The sequence below is a fragment of the Eleutherodactylus coqui genome, chromosome 5 (assembly GCF_035609145.1).
Source record: "Eleutherodactylus coqui strain aEleCoq1 chromosome 5, aEleCoq1.hap1, whole genome shotgun sequence".
Lineage (NCBI taxonomy): Eukaryota > Metazoa > Chordata > Amphibia > Anura > Eleutherodactylidae > Eleutherodactylus > Eleutherodactylus coqui.
In genome coordinates, this window is record NC_089841.1 from 235,742,793 (window position 1) to 235,758,982 (window position 16,190).

The 16,190-nt window shown below is 44.2% G+C and overlaps 1 protein-coding gene across 1 annotated transcript in view; it reads right to left on the reverse strand.

Moving 5' to 3' along the window:
• CNTLN (centlein) overlaps nt 1-16,190 on the reverse strand; it is a 293,859-nt gene that overhangs the window by 171,586 nt on the left and 106,083 nt on the right. Inside the window, exon 10 of the mRNA XM_066604356.1 lies at nt 15,135-15,308. Coding sequence (XP_066460453.1) covers nt 15,135-15,308 — 174 coding nt within the window. The remainder of the gene's footprint in view (nt 1-15,134; nt 15,309-16,190) is intronic.

The following is a 16,190-nucleotide window of genomic DNA, read 5'->3' on the forward strand; positions in this document are numbered from 1 at the left end:
CCATATCCAGACGGCCTCACAAAGGCCAATTTTTTTTTTCTTTTTAACACCATTGGTCTTAGTTGATGACAACTTAAAGAGGTATCCCACTCCTTAAAATTGCTTCACAGCCATCTGTACACTTCCAGGCTGATTCTGACCAGGACCTGTGACTGCTGCAGCCAATCACTGGCCACAGTAGTGAGCTTCTATAGCGAGTGATAGGCTGCAATAGTCACATGTGCTGGTCAGAAGCAACCAGGAAGTGCAGAGTGGCTGTGAAGCAATTTTAAGTGGTGGGAAAACTCCTTTAAGAAATCTGGATTTTCAATTCCCATGATGTGAATTTTTTTCCATTTCTGACATAAGGGATTCTGACCTAACACATTGCTGATGGTTAATGTAAAAAATAGCTGTTCTTTTGTCTGACATTTTTACATTTTGATTTCATATCTAAGGTAATTTCTCTGTCAAGGCTATCCTGACTGCTGCCTGTTCCTTCAGGTCCCATGAGCCTGATCAGAAAGATCCCTTCCATGGACCCTGAAACACAAGGTTTCTCATAAGCGTCCCAAAATGACGGGCTGGTATCAGGCATGATGACCACAGGCAAGGGGATTTTCCATCAAAGTCTGAGATACAAACAGGGTTTGTAGTGTCTTTTCTTAAGTAGGAATCCTGTCCAGATGTCCTTAATTCTTGTCCCAGTATGTCAAGATCTCACATTTTGAGGACCTGGTGTGGCCATGGGCCCATTAAAACTATTGAGTGCATGTATGCAAGTGACACAAGGTAATTTAAATGGTCTTTAACTTTTCAACACAATTGTGCTTAAGTGATAGTGTGATTAAATAGCAAAACTATCTGTCAGGCACAGCGCCTCCATTTTAGTTTAGTTTTCCCACGCTACTGAGCGTTAGCGACTGTTGCGTCTAGTAGCCTTCCCTTTTTACTTGCTGTTTAACAGTGTTCACCAGTTTGCTCTCGGTCTTTTCCAGAAGTTATTGTAGTTTTGATCTGATCGTTTTCTTAACTTGAATTTGTTTTTTTTTACATGACCATGGCATTTGGTATTGGGTATCAGATGTACTTACAATTTTCTAATAAGTGATAGTTAAAAGTAATTATATTAGTTTTTTAATTTGGATTTTCCATCTTTAAAAATCCCTCAAAATGTTGTTGATTAGTTGCAGATTGCTTAAATTAACAATTTAGGCTTTAATCACCTTTTTTAAAACATGTGCCTGTTAGGCACATTACGTTCGAACTGGCGGGCTTTGGCATTGCGCCTTACGGAAGGTTACAATCATGTTTTAGGGCTGAGCTTGTGCAGGTTTGTCCTGTGCTCCGAGTGATCAGAAAATCAGGATAGGGAATAAAAAGATAGTCTCTTAGATACAAGTTGACATTTCTGCTACTATTTTGATGAAAACTAGAGGAGCTATTGAAATTCTAAAGTGGAGGGTCTGAAACTGGAAACATCTAGGATCGCACTACATCTTCACTGCTACTCCTAAAATTTCTGAAACTCCCATAAATTGCGAATGAGTAATGAACATCTCACAAATTGATGATAGTCATGGAACTATGAGGAAAGAGAAGATTAACCATTTTAAATGTCCCCCCATCTTAAATGGTTAGATTTCCCACTGCCAACTACAGAATCAGTTTGTTTTTTTTACTTTAGAATTGTCTTTTTATGGCCATTGTTTACCTTCTACTGGCTAATATCAGTATGTAAAATGCTATGCGAAAAAACATTATCTAAAGGTGGTTCTATGAACATGGCAAGGACTTTATTTTAGTTTATAGTCGCAATACAATAGAACACCTTTAGAGTGTGGTAGAGTGGGATATTACAGGAAGGAATATCTATGCTAAGAAAATGTGTCTCTCAACACCAGGCCTCAAATACCTCCAACAGGTCATGATATGAGGATACCCTATAGAGAGAACACCTGTGGCAACTACTATTACATCACCAGTGCAATACTAAGGGCATCCTGAAAACCTGACTTGTTGGAGACCATTGAGGATTGGAGTTGAGAAACATTGTGGCAAGCAATAGCACTCATTTAAATATTCAATCTTTTAAGTTGTCACTAACTTATCAAACAATTTGTGCTTCTATGATAGCCATGGTGATAAACTAGCAAAAGTGCAATTCACTTTATTTACCTAAAATGATGTTTTTGGGCTGAAAAACCCCCCACAGCACGGGTCACTGGGGTGGGGGTGTCCCTCTTTCTTCTAATTTGCTGCCCACTGCCCATTGTCAAGTAATGCCCGCCTCTTGTAACAGATATAGCAAAACTGCTAACAGAAAGTGGAGATTGGGGATGACTCATGCTGCCTATAGAAGTCTATGAAGGGGGAGCTGCAGGGTGGGGGGGGGGGGACTAAGCTGCTGGAGGAAGAGAGACTTGCACAGATGCTGTTGTAACGAACAGCTCCAACACTCACCTCCAGACTTGCTGCTCTGCTCCTGATCTGTTCTCGGATCTGCTTATACATGGAACCAGCACCTCCATCATGAGGCACATGAGTTTTTCAGAGAGTTTTGGGCTAATTAAGATGTTTTGTGAATAAAGTAGTGTTCCTATTGTGGCCTTATCTTTGTGTGACATATCCATTACATTCATCAGTTATTTGGCTTTGGAGTCAGTGCATTGCTTTGCGTTTCCTTTGGTTATGGGACAGCTAACATATATAAACAGTATGAGAAATGTATTATTGTTTTATTGCCATGACACACGGTTACAGAGTTCCTTGATGAGTTGATTAAAATTGAAAGGTGAAACGCATAAGATTTAGGGAAAAAAATCTATTTGGAAAAAAGAAAATATGGTAGTATCATTGGTGTTATTGTTTTGAAAGTAATATAAGGTATCCTCTATGGATACTATATTTAATGGCTGCTAATCAATTAAGCCCTGCTCCACCTATATACGGTATAATAGTAGAGGTTAGGGTTTGCTTCCGGACAGGGTCACCCTTTCTAGGCAGGTACTCTATAAACTGAGGTTAGTATTTAGGGTCTATTAAGGTTTAATAGTGTTCCTGGTTTTAAAATATTAAATAAAGGTTATGTTTCAACGCCTTAATAGACAGTTACTTTTATGTGAGATTATTTTCTTTTCAAGACTGTGGAGTAAAATAGAAGTTGACCTGGGGCTCTTATACACTGGTTTGTCTGCGAGACAAACTGGCCAGAAATAGCTATAAACCTTTATATAGTCATTTGAAAAGTTAGGTACACTCTAAGTTATACCTGTTATCAGAAGTCACAGCGAATATTTTTCAGTAGAGCAAAAACATTGTTCGCAACATTTTTGAGGAATATTTTTGGCTAAGGAGGAGTATGTAATTGTCGATAATTCAAAATAATAATACATAGGCATACATGATGTTAAAAACTTGGTATTTATCCAGAAAAGCATTACTGTAACTTCTAACAATGCTTGCATAATTAGCCATTCATAAATAGGAAGTTTAGGTAATTATGACTAGGGTTAGACAAGCAATGGGAGTGGTAGCAAACAGATTCCTTGCCAGGCCTAGGTTAATAGATGGCAATTTCTGCCGAACAATGCCCAACACAGGAGCCCGATGCAAGATTTACACAATTCGTGTCACTGAACAATTGTTGAAAATCCAATAGGCAATCAAGATGATAAGCAAAACATTACACTAATGTCAATAAGAGAAGAAACTTGGTATATGCAGTGATGTTTAACATGCACTTCCCGCAACTTCTTTCGGGTCTCAAAATTAAGTTCATTTCAATCAGACACACATCTGTGAAAGGACAAAGGAAGGAAATGTCTTTCATTGAATTGAATTGAATTGAATAGGACCACAAGTAATGGCATCACATCAAAATCAAAGTAGCAGTCAACTGCAGCCTGAATACAATTAGATGTTGCGCAAAATGAGTCACTATATGGCGCTAGCCTACACTTCTGGGTGAAACTTTGAAATCCCCGATCTATATGTATTGTACAGGCATTGTGGCAACCTCTGCCCGTTACAATTATCAATATTAAAGTAAAAAATAATATATAGTAAAATTAGCAAAAGTTGAAAACTAGAAAGTGTTTTTGGTATGGAAGCAAAAATTGACTGCAACTAATTTGATAAATTTATGAGCGTTCGCCATTTTTAACGAATGATACTAATAATGTGAAATAAAGTTAAGGAAAACAAAGGCTTGACTTTACAGTAATGGTGACCGTGCCTTGGAACAGCGGTGTCACAAACAGATTGGGATTTACAAATGCAAATTGCACTCATTACAGCTAAGCTCATTACAGAAGAATACATGCAGATGAACTGTTTAAACCTGGCCTGCCAATGATATTCCCAGCCAAATGTTGGTCACCTTTGGCGCACAATTCATTTTAACAATGGACACAAATTAGGTGTCCGACTAGAAATATTTGGCCTCTGCACAGTATAACAACTGGGTGCAAAATAAACAATGGTTCTCAATCTGGTAACGTATTTACTGAAATAGAAGTCTAATAGTTGAACAGATAACCGGTAACTAAAACTGTTGTTTCCCTACAATCTTTGACATTACTTAGCCATTCATTTCATGCCGAGTTGGAAATAGTTCTGTATCCACATTAATTACATCACACCAAATATGTAACACATACACCAATTCCATTTCAGCAACAAAATGATTTTACTGCTGCTACTCCAATCTCTTCTTCTTTGTTTCGGTGCCATTATTATGTTTATGCAATGTTTTTGTTTGGTTTTTGACTCATGAAGTACAGCTGGGTAATGTGGCCCAATTTGGATTTCTTTATGAACATCAAGCAACTTGAAGACCACAACATAACTGCATTCACTTCATTAGCTTGCAGTGCCACTGAGCTATACTGTGATCTATCGAAGAATGATGTAAATCTCAAAGTTACTTGCTGTGTAGTTCTAGACTCAACCATTAGGTTTTAACGCTAAGGCTACCTACACATGGGTAAGTGCGATCTCAGGTCGAGAAACTGGGTCAATATCACGCTTGCCAACGTGAATTTTTTTAATGCCGATACGTAGAGTTATCCTGTCAAAACCGTCTCGCATCACTTTTGTGAAGTAGCGATCATCCAGCGTGGCTTTCAAGCGCGTTAGAGGATCAACAAGTGTTTTCAATGGGAACCCTCGCATTGTGAGATGTGTTTTATTGTCCCATTGAAAACAATGGGTGATGGGTTCCGAGGAACGTGAAAAGATAGGACATGCCCAGTATATGACTCCAAAGAATGGGGTTCATATTCGTGCGACTTTGGTGAGCACCAAACACGCGCAAGAATTTCGGCCTTTTGAAACCGGCTAAAGTCAGCATTTACCAAACTCCAATTCTCATGAACCCCCCAACAAGTCAGGATTTTGGGATTTCTATAGTACTACGCAGTGATGGGATTATTCTTAGTGCCTCCGAAATTGCTGAAGGTGTTCTCTCTAAAGGATGTTCTCAAATCATGACCTATTTAGGGGCCATGAAGACCAGAGTTTGGGGAAAACTGCCTTATGGTTTAGGCGGAACGATTATTGTTTCAAAAATTGCTCAAATGAAAGTGAACAATAATCGTTCAGTTTAAATATGAGCCAACAACTGAACAATGAATGAGGATCGCACGCTTCTTGTTAGTCATTCAGTTTCAGCGAGCATAAAAATCATCGTCAGGTTTCTCATTACATTTATACTCTGATCATTTAGCGTTTCACATAAGGACATTTACAATTCCTGACGATGCTTTACCCGATGACATCACCAGCTCGCTCGTTCGGGCAAATGATAATAGGATAAAAGAGGTTCTCGTTTGGTGTAAAGGGGCCATTAGTAGTAGCACTCTCAGCCACCGAACTGCAGCACATCACCAGCCCTTCAATGTATTTTACATTATTCACTGTTCTTTAACCATAAAACAGATATGTTTTTATAGATTGATACATATCAGATTTATTAATCCCTTACCAACATTCGCTGTACATGCATGGTGGATGAAGAGTATTGGTATATAGAGTGGGCATGAGATCTGAGCCCACTCTATATGCAGTGAGTATCTGCTGTCTGACCACAGACGCACCGCTATTTTAACCATTTAGATATAGCTGTCAATATTTACAGCAGCTTTTAAATGACAGAGAAGTGGGGTTCCCTCTGTCTTCCAAATGGCCTCCTGCGATAAAATGCCTGTGGCAAGGCTTACTAGTAAAGCCTGTAAATGTACAGAGCAAGTTCATATCCCTTATGGGAGCTAAAAACAAGTCTACTATGGGGCTCAGCAGCTGACATGAAAACTGCAAGATTTCAGGATTATTTTTAAATATAGATAATATGGAAAATTAGGAAACAAATCACCAAATATTATAGTAAGTTTAGCATTGAAATTGGTTTAAACAAATAGGTTATTTTGTGTCTAAACATTTTCTTTAAAAATGCCTGTTCACCGACAGTCAGTCCCAATGGAAATTAACAGAACTTTAACCATTTTTGAAACAGCAAGCAAATCATATTTTTTGTTAAAAAAAAACTATTGTGACACAAATTACTTCTTTGGCAAGAAAACAGATACCAAACTCTATACATAACATGTATGTTAGGCTGAAAGGAGACAATGTCCATCAAGTTCAGCCTGTTTATACCACTCCCTTTTTGATCCAGAGGAAGGCTAAAAAATAACATGAGGCAGACGCCAGTTAAGCCCTTTTTGGGGGGGAAAAATTCCAATTTTACATCATTCTTTAAACACTTCACTCAGGTGCCTCTCACAAGAAATGAAAGAATCATCGTGAGCACTTCGGTGATTATATCTTGAATTACCTGTATTTCATTGATATAAATATATAAAGCCCTTGAAAATCAAACTATTTCACACAGCGCATTTCTTTGATTGATTACTATTAGAGATGAGCGAGCACCAAAATACTCGGGTGCTCGTTACTCGGGACGAAAATTTCGCGATGCTCGAGGGTTCGTTTCGAATAACGAACCCCATTGAAGTCAATGGGCGACCCGAGCATTTTTGTATATCGCCGATGCTCACTAAGGTTTTCATTTGTGAAAATCTGGGCAATTCAAGAGAGTGATGGGAACGACACAGAAACGGATAGGGCAGGCGAGGGGCTACATGTTGGGCTGCATCTCAAGTTCCCAGGTCCCACTATTAAGCCACAATAGCGGCAAGAGTGGGCCCCCCCCCCTCCCAACAATTTTTACTTCTGAAAAGCCCTCATTAGCAATGCATACCTTAGCTAAGCACCACACTACCTCCAACAAAGCACAATCACTGCCTGCATGACACTCCGCTGCCACTTCTCCTGGGTTACATGCTGCCCAACCCCCCCCCCCCCTCACGACCCAGTGTCCATAGCGCACACCAAATTGTCCCTGCGCAGCCTTCAGCTGCCCTCATGCCACGCCACCCTCATGTCTATTTATAAGTGCGTCTGCCATGAGGAGGTACCGCAGGCACACACTGCAGAGGGTTGGCACGGCTAGGCAGCGACCCTCTTTAAAAGGGGTGGGGCGATAGCCCACAATGCTGTACAGAAGCAATGAGAAATATAATCCTGTGCCACCGGCATCAGGAGCTGCACACGTGGGCATAGCAATGGGGAACCTATGTGCCACACACTATTCATTCTGTCAAGGTGTCTGCATGCCCCAGTCAGACCGCGTTTTTATATAAATTGTCACAGGCAGGTACAACTGGGAATCCCCAACTCCGCAATGGGAATTCCGTGTGCACCCACAGCATGGGTGGCTCCCTGGAACCCACCGGCTGTACATAAATGTATCCCATTGCATTGACCTGGACAGCAGAGCTAACGTCAGATTAAATGCAGGTGGGCTTCAGCCCACACTGCATGCCCCAACCTGACCGGGCTTTTTAATTCATAGACACAGGCAGGTACAACTCCCTATTGTGAAGTCCCTGTGGACTGACAGCATGGGTGGGTGCCAGGAAGCCACCGGCGGCACATAAATATATCCCATAGCATTGCCCATCACAGCTGAGGTAATGTCATGTTTAATGCAGGTGGGCTTCGGCCCACACTGCATGCCCCAGTCAGACTGGGGTTCTTTAGAAGTGGACACATGTAGTTACAACTCCCTGTGGACCCACAGCATGGGTGGCTCCCTGGAACCCACCGGCGGTACATAAATATATCCCATTGCAGTGCCCAGCACAGCTGATGTAACGTCAGCTGTAATGCAGGTGGGCAAAAAATTAATTGGATTACACTGTAGGCGAGGGCCCCAAAAAAATTGGTGTACCAACAGTACTAATGTACCTCAGAAAAATTGCCCATGCCCAACCAAGAGGGCAGGTGAAACCCATTAATCGCTTTGGTTAATGTGGCTTAATTTGTAACTAGGCCTGGAGGCAGCCCAGTTAAAATAAAAATTGGTTCAGGTGCAAGTTTCAACGCTTTAATGAGCATTGAAACGTATAAAAATTGTTTAGAAAAATTATATGACTGAGCCTTGTGGGCCTAAGAAAAATTGCCCGTTCGGTGTGATCACGTCAGGTTTCAGGAGGAGGAGCAGGAGGAGGAGGAGGAATATTATACACAGATTGATGAAGCTAAAAGGTCCCCGTTTTTGATGGTGATAAAGAATGATGCTTCCATCCGCGGGTGCAGCCGACGTATTGTTTAGGTATCGCTGTTGTCTGCTGGTGGAGAAGAGAAGTCTGGGGAAATCCAGGCTTTGTTCATCTTGATGAGTGTAAGCCTGTCGGCACTGTCGGTTGACAGGCGGGTACGCTTATCCGTGATGATTCCCCCAGCCGCACTAAACACACTCTCTGACAAGACGCTAGCCGCAGGACAAGCAAGCACCTCCAGGGCATACAGCGCGAGTTCAGGCCACGTGTCCAGCTTCAACACCCAGTAGTTGTAGGGGGCAGAGGCGTCACTGAGGACGGTCGTGCGATCGGCTACATACTCCCTCACCATCCTTTTACAGTGCTCCCACCAACTCAGCCTTTACTGGGGAGCGGTGACACAGTCTTGCTGGGGAGCCATAAAGCTGGCAAAGGCCTTGGAGAATGTTCCCCTGCCTGCGCTGTACATGCTGCCTGATCTCTGCGCCTCCCCTGCTACCTGGCCCTCGGAACTGCGCCTTCTGCCACTAGCGCTGTCGGATGGGAAGTTTACCATCAGTTTGTCCACCAGGGCCCTGTTGTATAGCATCATTCTCGAACCCCTTTCCTCTTCGGGAATGAGAGTGGAAAGGTTCTCCTTATACCGTGGGTCGAGCAGTGTGTACACCCAGTAATCCGTAGTGGCCAGAATGCGTGTAACACGAGGGTCACGAGAAAGGCATCCTAACATGAAGTCAGCCATGTGTGCCAGGGTACCTGTACGCAACACATGGCTGTCCTCACTAGGAAGATCACTTTCAGGATCCTCCTCCTCCTCCTCCTCCGGCCATACACGCTGAAAGGATGACAGGCAAGCAGCATGGGTACCCTCGGCAGTGGGCCAAGCTGTCTCTTCCCCCTCCTCCTCATGCTCCTCCCCCTCCTCCTCAACGCGCTGAGATATAGACATGAGGGTGCTCTGACTATCCAGCGACATACTGTCTTCCCCCGCCTCCGTTTCCGAGTGCAAAGCGTCTGCCTTTATGCTTTGCAGGGAACTTCTCAAGAGGCACAGCAGAGGAATGGTGACGCTAATGATTGCAGCATCCCCGCTCACCATCTGGGTAGACTCCTCAAAGTTTCCAAGGACCTGGCAAATGGCTGCCAACCAGGCCCACTCTTCTGTAAAGAATTGAGGAGGCTGACTCCCACTACACCGCCCATGTTGGAGTTGGTATTCCACTATAGCTCTACGCTGCTCATAGAGTCTGGCCAACATGTGGAGCGTAGAGTTCCACCGTGTGGGCACGTCGCACAGCAGTCGGTGCACTGGCAGATTAAACCGATGTTGCAGGGTCCGCAGGGTGGCAGCGTCCGTCTTGGAGTTGCGGAAATGTGCGCTGACCCGGCGCACCTTTCCGACCAGGTATGACAAGTGTGGGTAGCTTTTCAGAAAGCGCTGAACCACCAAATTAAAGACGTGGGCCAGGCATGGCACGTGCGTGAGGCTGCCGAGCTGCAGAGCCGCCACCAGGTTACGGCCGTTGTCACACACGACCATGCCCGGTTGGAGGCTCAGCGGCGAAAGCCAGCGGTCGGTCTGCTCTGTCAGGGGGCCGTGTGCCTCTTCTCTCCCAAGCTGAGTAGTTTCAGCACTGCCTGCTGACGTTTGCCCACCGCTGTGCTGCCGCGCCACGCGACAGCGACTGCTGGCGACGTGCTGCTGCTGCTGACACATCTTGATTGCGAGACAGAGGTTGTGTTGGAGGAGGAGGAGGGTGGTTTAATGGAGGAAGCATACACCGCCGCAGATACCAGCACCGAGCTGGGGCCCGCAATTCTGGGGGTGGGTAGGACGTGAGCGGTCCCAGGCTCTGACTCGGTCCCAGCCTCCACTAAATTCACCCAATGTGCCGTCAGGGAGATATAGTGGCCCTGCCCGCCTGTGCTTGTCCACGTGTCCGTTGTTAAGTGGACCTTGGCAGTAACCGCGTTGGTGAGGGCGCGTACAATGTTGCGGGAGACGTGGTCGTGCAGGGCTGGGACGGCACATCGGGAAAAGTAGTGGCAACTGGGAACCGAGTAGCGCGGGGCCGCCGCCGCCATCATGCTTTTGAAAGCCTCCGTTTCCACAAGCCTATACGGCAGCATCTCCAGGCTGATCAATTTGGCAATGTGCACGTTTAATGCTTGAGCGTGCGGGTGCGTGGCGGCGTACTTGCGCTTGCACTCAAACAGTGGCGCTAGCGACGTCTGGACGCTGCGCTGACATTGCTGGATGGGGCCGAGGACAGCGGAGGTGAGGGTGTGGGTGCAGGCCAGGAGACGGTAGTGCTTGTGTCCTCAGAGGGGGGTTGGATCTCAGTGGCAGGTTGGGGCACAGGGGGAGAGGCAGTGGTGCAAACCGGAGGCGGTGAACGGCCTTCATCCCACCTTGTGGGGTGCTTGGCCATCATATGCCTGCGCATGCTGGTGGTGGTGGCTCCCCAGCTGATCTTGGCGCGACAAAGGTTGCACACCACTGTTCGTCGGTCGTCAGGCGTCTCTGTGAAAAACTGCCACACCGTAGAGCACCTTGACCTCTGCAGGGTGGCATGGCGCGAGGGGGCGCTTTGGGAAACAGTTGGTGGATTATTCGGTCTGGCCCTGCCTCTACCCCTGGCCACTGCACTGGCTCGGCCTGTGCCCACACCCTGACTTGGGCCTCCGCGTCCTCGCCCGCGTCCACGTCCTCTAGGCCTACCCCTACCCCTCAGCATGCTGTATTACCAGTAGTGCAGAAACAGAACGCTGTAATTAAATGTGCCACTTATTGGCCTGTGGTTGGAGGCTGAAGCCTAAAATAACTCCTAACGCTCTGCCTATAGCAACTCCAGCAAGACAGCACTTTCCCTGATCTCTGTCAGAACCCATCTGTGGCGAGCCGCGGGAGGGGCCGATTTATATACTCGGGTGACACCTGATCTCGCCAGCCACTCACTGCAGGGGGGTGGTATAGGGCTTGAACGTCGCACGGGGAAGTTGTAATGCCTTCCCTGTCTTTCTATTGGCCAGAAAAGCGCGCTAACGTCTCAGAGATGAAAGTGAAAGTAACTCGAACATCGCGTGGTGCTCGTTTCGAATAATGAGCATCTCGAACACGCTAATACTCGAACGAGTATCAAGCTCGGACGAGTACGTTCGCTCATCTCTAATTACTATGCAATTTGAACGGGACCTTGTTTCCATGTGCGTGCTTTGTAAGAGGATATCCTTTGAGGACATTTGAACTGAATTCTATGTTGGGAAATCATCACAGGAAAAGGGATAAAATGAAAAAGCAAGCTGACCAGGCTGATAAAGCTGCTGAGAATAGTGGAGAATGCTAAAAATATAGAAAAAACCTTTACAGATGTACGTCATGTTTGTTCCCTGGTCTAGTGGCTTTCTCTGGTATCTGACCATTAATTTATTTTTTTTTTTAGCTTATCACTACTAGGTCTACTTGTGATAAAAAAATAATAAATAAAACAATTATCTTCCATTCCAAAGGCTGTATGCCAATTACGGTGCCTCAGCCAGATTGGCTAAGAGAAATCATGTGATAGCAGCCAGAGTTTGTGCTGAAATGAGTTGGACCTACAATCATATGTTGCCTCTGAACCATTCAGGACAGAATTTGCTGAAATTAGCTATTTCGCTTTGTTGGGCCACCTTGGATACAAGATGTAATACAGGTGGGCATATTGTTTCACATTTGCTGTAACTGAGCCTCTAGATCATGCAAACTTGCAGGCTGTCGAAGTTTGCATGCCAGATGGTCCGACACGTCTCACAAGTGATAAATCCGGTGACCGGGCAGCTATGGAAGTGTGACAATGTTGTGGAGATATTCCTGTGACCCCCTTGTGTGTGCAGCTGAGTATTATCCTGCTAGAAAATGCCTCTTGGATGCCGCCATGAGAGGAACACATGTGGCTACAGGATGTCCTGAACATATCGCTGAGCTGTCATTGTCCCTTGTACCACTACTAGGAGTGACCGACTGTCATATGCGATGACCCCCCAGACCATCACAGCAGCAGTGGGGGCAGTGTACCGCTCCAAGGCATGAATACGAACACAGCAATCATTGGTGCTCAAACTAAACTTGGGATTCGTTGCTGAAAACAACCCAATTTCACTCCATAACAGTCCAGTTTTGTCGTTCACAACATAACTGCAGAGGAATTGGTGGCTATCAAAGGCGGTACACCCCGTTTGAAATGGTTCCAACAGACACAGGGGCTTGAAAGGATGTTGCCGCCTGTCTCTGGATGGCAGCCAACAAAACAGTTGGAGCTGCTCATGCCTGTCAAACAATCAGACAATCCTCTCTACTGGTGGTCTGTAGGGGGCATCCTCAGCCTGGTCACCTTGTGTGCCCTCACGCATCCACTGGTCCCAACACCTCTTAGCAGGCTGGCCAGAACAGCCCAGTTATTGGGCAATTTGTCAATTCGACCATCCAGCTTCTTACATTCCAATAATGCGCCCCCTCTCAAACTCTGTTAACTGGGCAAAATCCCTTTGATTGCGTTGAAGAGGCATGTCAAGTGGTCAACAAGCTCTACAAAAGTGGGAAAAGAGGTCCATTACACACAAGTTGCCTCTGAGAGCCTTTTTATAGGTCAAGGATGAACCACTTTTAAGGTCTCAGGTGGCAAGACCATTCGTCTAATCACACCACAACTCTAATCATTTGTATATCTGCCTGAGATATAACTGCATGCTGCATTTTGCAGGAAAACTACAACTCCTTCTAGGTGCTTGATTTTTTTTTAACAATGAGTGTATATACACACACACACACACACACACACACACACACACACACCACCTTACACTACACACATAATATATGAAATAGCACCTGACAAGGGGACAAAGTTAAATTGGGTTTAAAAAATACAGTCGGTTCTTAAAGTTGATGTGTTAGAAGCATCAAAACTGGGTACGTATAAACATTTGAGTGACTCTGACAAGGGCCAAACTGTGATGGCTAGATGACTGGGTCAGAGAATCTCCAAAAATAGCAGGTCTTGTAGAGTGCTCTCAGTATGCAGTGGTCAGTAAATACCAAAAGTAGTCCACGGAAAAACAACGCGGATGACAGCGTCATGGTTGCCCAAGACTCACTGATAGTTGTTGGGAGCAAAGGCTTACCCGCCTGGTCCGATCCCACAGAAGAGTTACTTGTAGAACAAGTATTTTCTTACCTGGCAGTACCGTTTTTTCAAGAAAGATGACAGAACACACAGTGCATCACAGCTCCTATGGCCAGCCAGGTGCATGCATGCCAATACCTGGGGAACAGATAGCACTAGAATGCAGTACAAAAAGCAGGCAAGCTGGCAGAGTCACCGTCATGTTTTGGTCTACGTTCTTCTGGAAAATCTTTGGTCCAGACATTCAATCACGTGGATGTTAACTTGCCATGTAGGTAAAGTCCCCTGGTGCAAGCACCAAGTCATGACTGACTCCTAGGGTGATGTTACATTGTGACGTTTTCTTGCTTGACTGTTTTTGCAGGGTGGTTTGCCATGTAGGTAATGGTAAAGTCCCCTGGTGCAAGCACCAAGTCATGACTGACTCCTACATTGTGACGTTTTCTTGCCAGGCTGTTTTTGCAGGGTGGTTTGCCATTGCCTTCCCCAGTCATATTTTACCCCTCAGCAAGCTGGGTACTCATTTTACCGACCTCAGAAGAGTGGAAGTTTGAGTCAACGTTGACCTGGCTACCTTAACCAAGCGGGAATTAAACCCGCAACCTTGCCATGTACCAACTACCTAATCATTATTGCAGACCTAATAAACCTTTTCAAGACAATGGATATCCCTTATGGAAGTGGCCTCTTTCAGTAGTATAATAGTTTAAGGAACATGACAAAAAGTACTAGTTGTTGCCTTATTTTCCAAAAGATGTACTAGAAAAATAAGTCCATAACATGGAGGCCCCACTCACAATCTACAGCACTGAAAAGATCTAATACTAATGTCTTGGTGCCAGATACCACAGAACACCTTCAGAGGTCTCAACAGAGTGGAGCAATTCGTATGGCAATTAGGTGGATCTACACAATATTAGACATGATTTTAATCTTATGGCTAATCAGTGTATATTCAACTCAATAGTTTGTGCGTTTTCTCATTGCCCCTCTGTGTTATTTGAGTTTAGTATAAACCAATGACTATTACCACTTGTCCAGTCCTATACCAATTACTAAATGATAAAAAAAAAGTTCAATACAGTAGAGAAAAAATATGGGATTTAAGGGAAAATATTGACAGTAGGGTGTGCAGACAGGAAGTAGCAGCTTCAGAGAATGTTCATTCTAAATGTTATAATCATGTCATGTAAGAAAATATAACAAGCCTTTGGCAAATGGTTTAATCATTCTTCCAAGCAGTTGCAAAAATTATAAAAGGTAGACTTATTAAAAAGTTAGTTCCTGAAATCCTAGTGGGAAAAGATTTTTGATTCGAATAACCTCGAATTGACACAAATGCACCAGACAATAAAAGACTTCTTACCTCATGTGTTATCCCAGCCCTCAGGATGCTGCTCTCAAGTGCAGCCCTTCTACAATTATTTACTTGTGTTAACTTGAGATTCGCTGCTTTAAGTTTGTCCTGTAGAAATTTTATTTCTGATTTCTGTGAAGCGATTATGAGTTCCAGTTCCACAAGGGATGGATGTTCCAAGTCCTGCAGTAATTAAAATCATAATTAAAGAGGAAATTACACTGCGCAATTAATAGATCGCACACATTTCTGTAAAGGGCCCTTATTTCCAAACTACTATTTGTTGGAAGCATGCGCTGTACACTTGTTAGCTTGGTTTAAAACCTTTCTAACTACATTTACAAAAGTGATGCCCATTATGTACAAGGCTTGGACTTTTCAGCTTTATTCATTTGCAGAGGATAAATACTCTAAATGTCTGACCAGAAGTGGGTTTTCATTTTACAGCTTCAGAAATTGCATTTACGGGATTTCCCCATCTCATAACGTGATGGCATATAAGCTAACGTATGCTATCATTTTATGGTCAGTGGGGGTCATTCTCAGGGTCCGTGGGGGTCCCAGAAGTCAGAACACCACAATCATATAGTGATTACATATTCTAGTGCTATGTCTTCTAGTGAGATGGGAAGACCCCTTTGACAGCAATTCTTTAAGACACTTTTATATCGTTTGAGATCTTTAACACTTGACCTACCAGGGGTTTCTGGACATTTTGAACCTCTGGTAGCTGAGAAAATATTCATACTTTTGATATATACAAATAAAACGTAAACTATAAAATAAATTAAATTGGCACTTATCGACACGGAGATATGTATTCAAAATTGTCAAAACTAATATTACCAACATTGGGAGCTGCAAATTTAAAGGGGTTTTCCAAAGAAATATTACTGATGACCTTTCCTCGGGATAGGTCATCAACAAAGGATCAGATGGATTCCGTCACTTGGGACCCACACCGATCAGCTGAACTGGCCCATGCTGTCAGCACTGCAATAACACAGAGATTGGAGCAGAAGCCTCAGCCTCAGCTGACCTGCATGTAGTGGCCGCCGCTTGTAA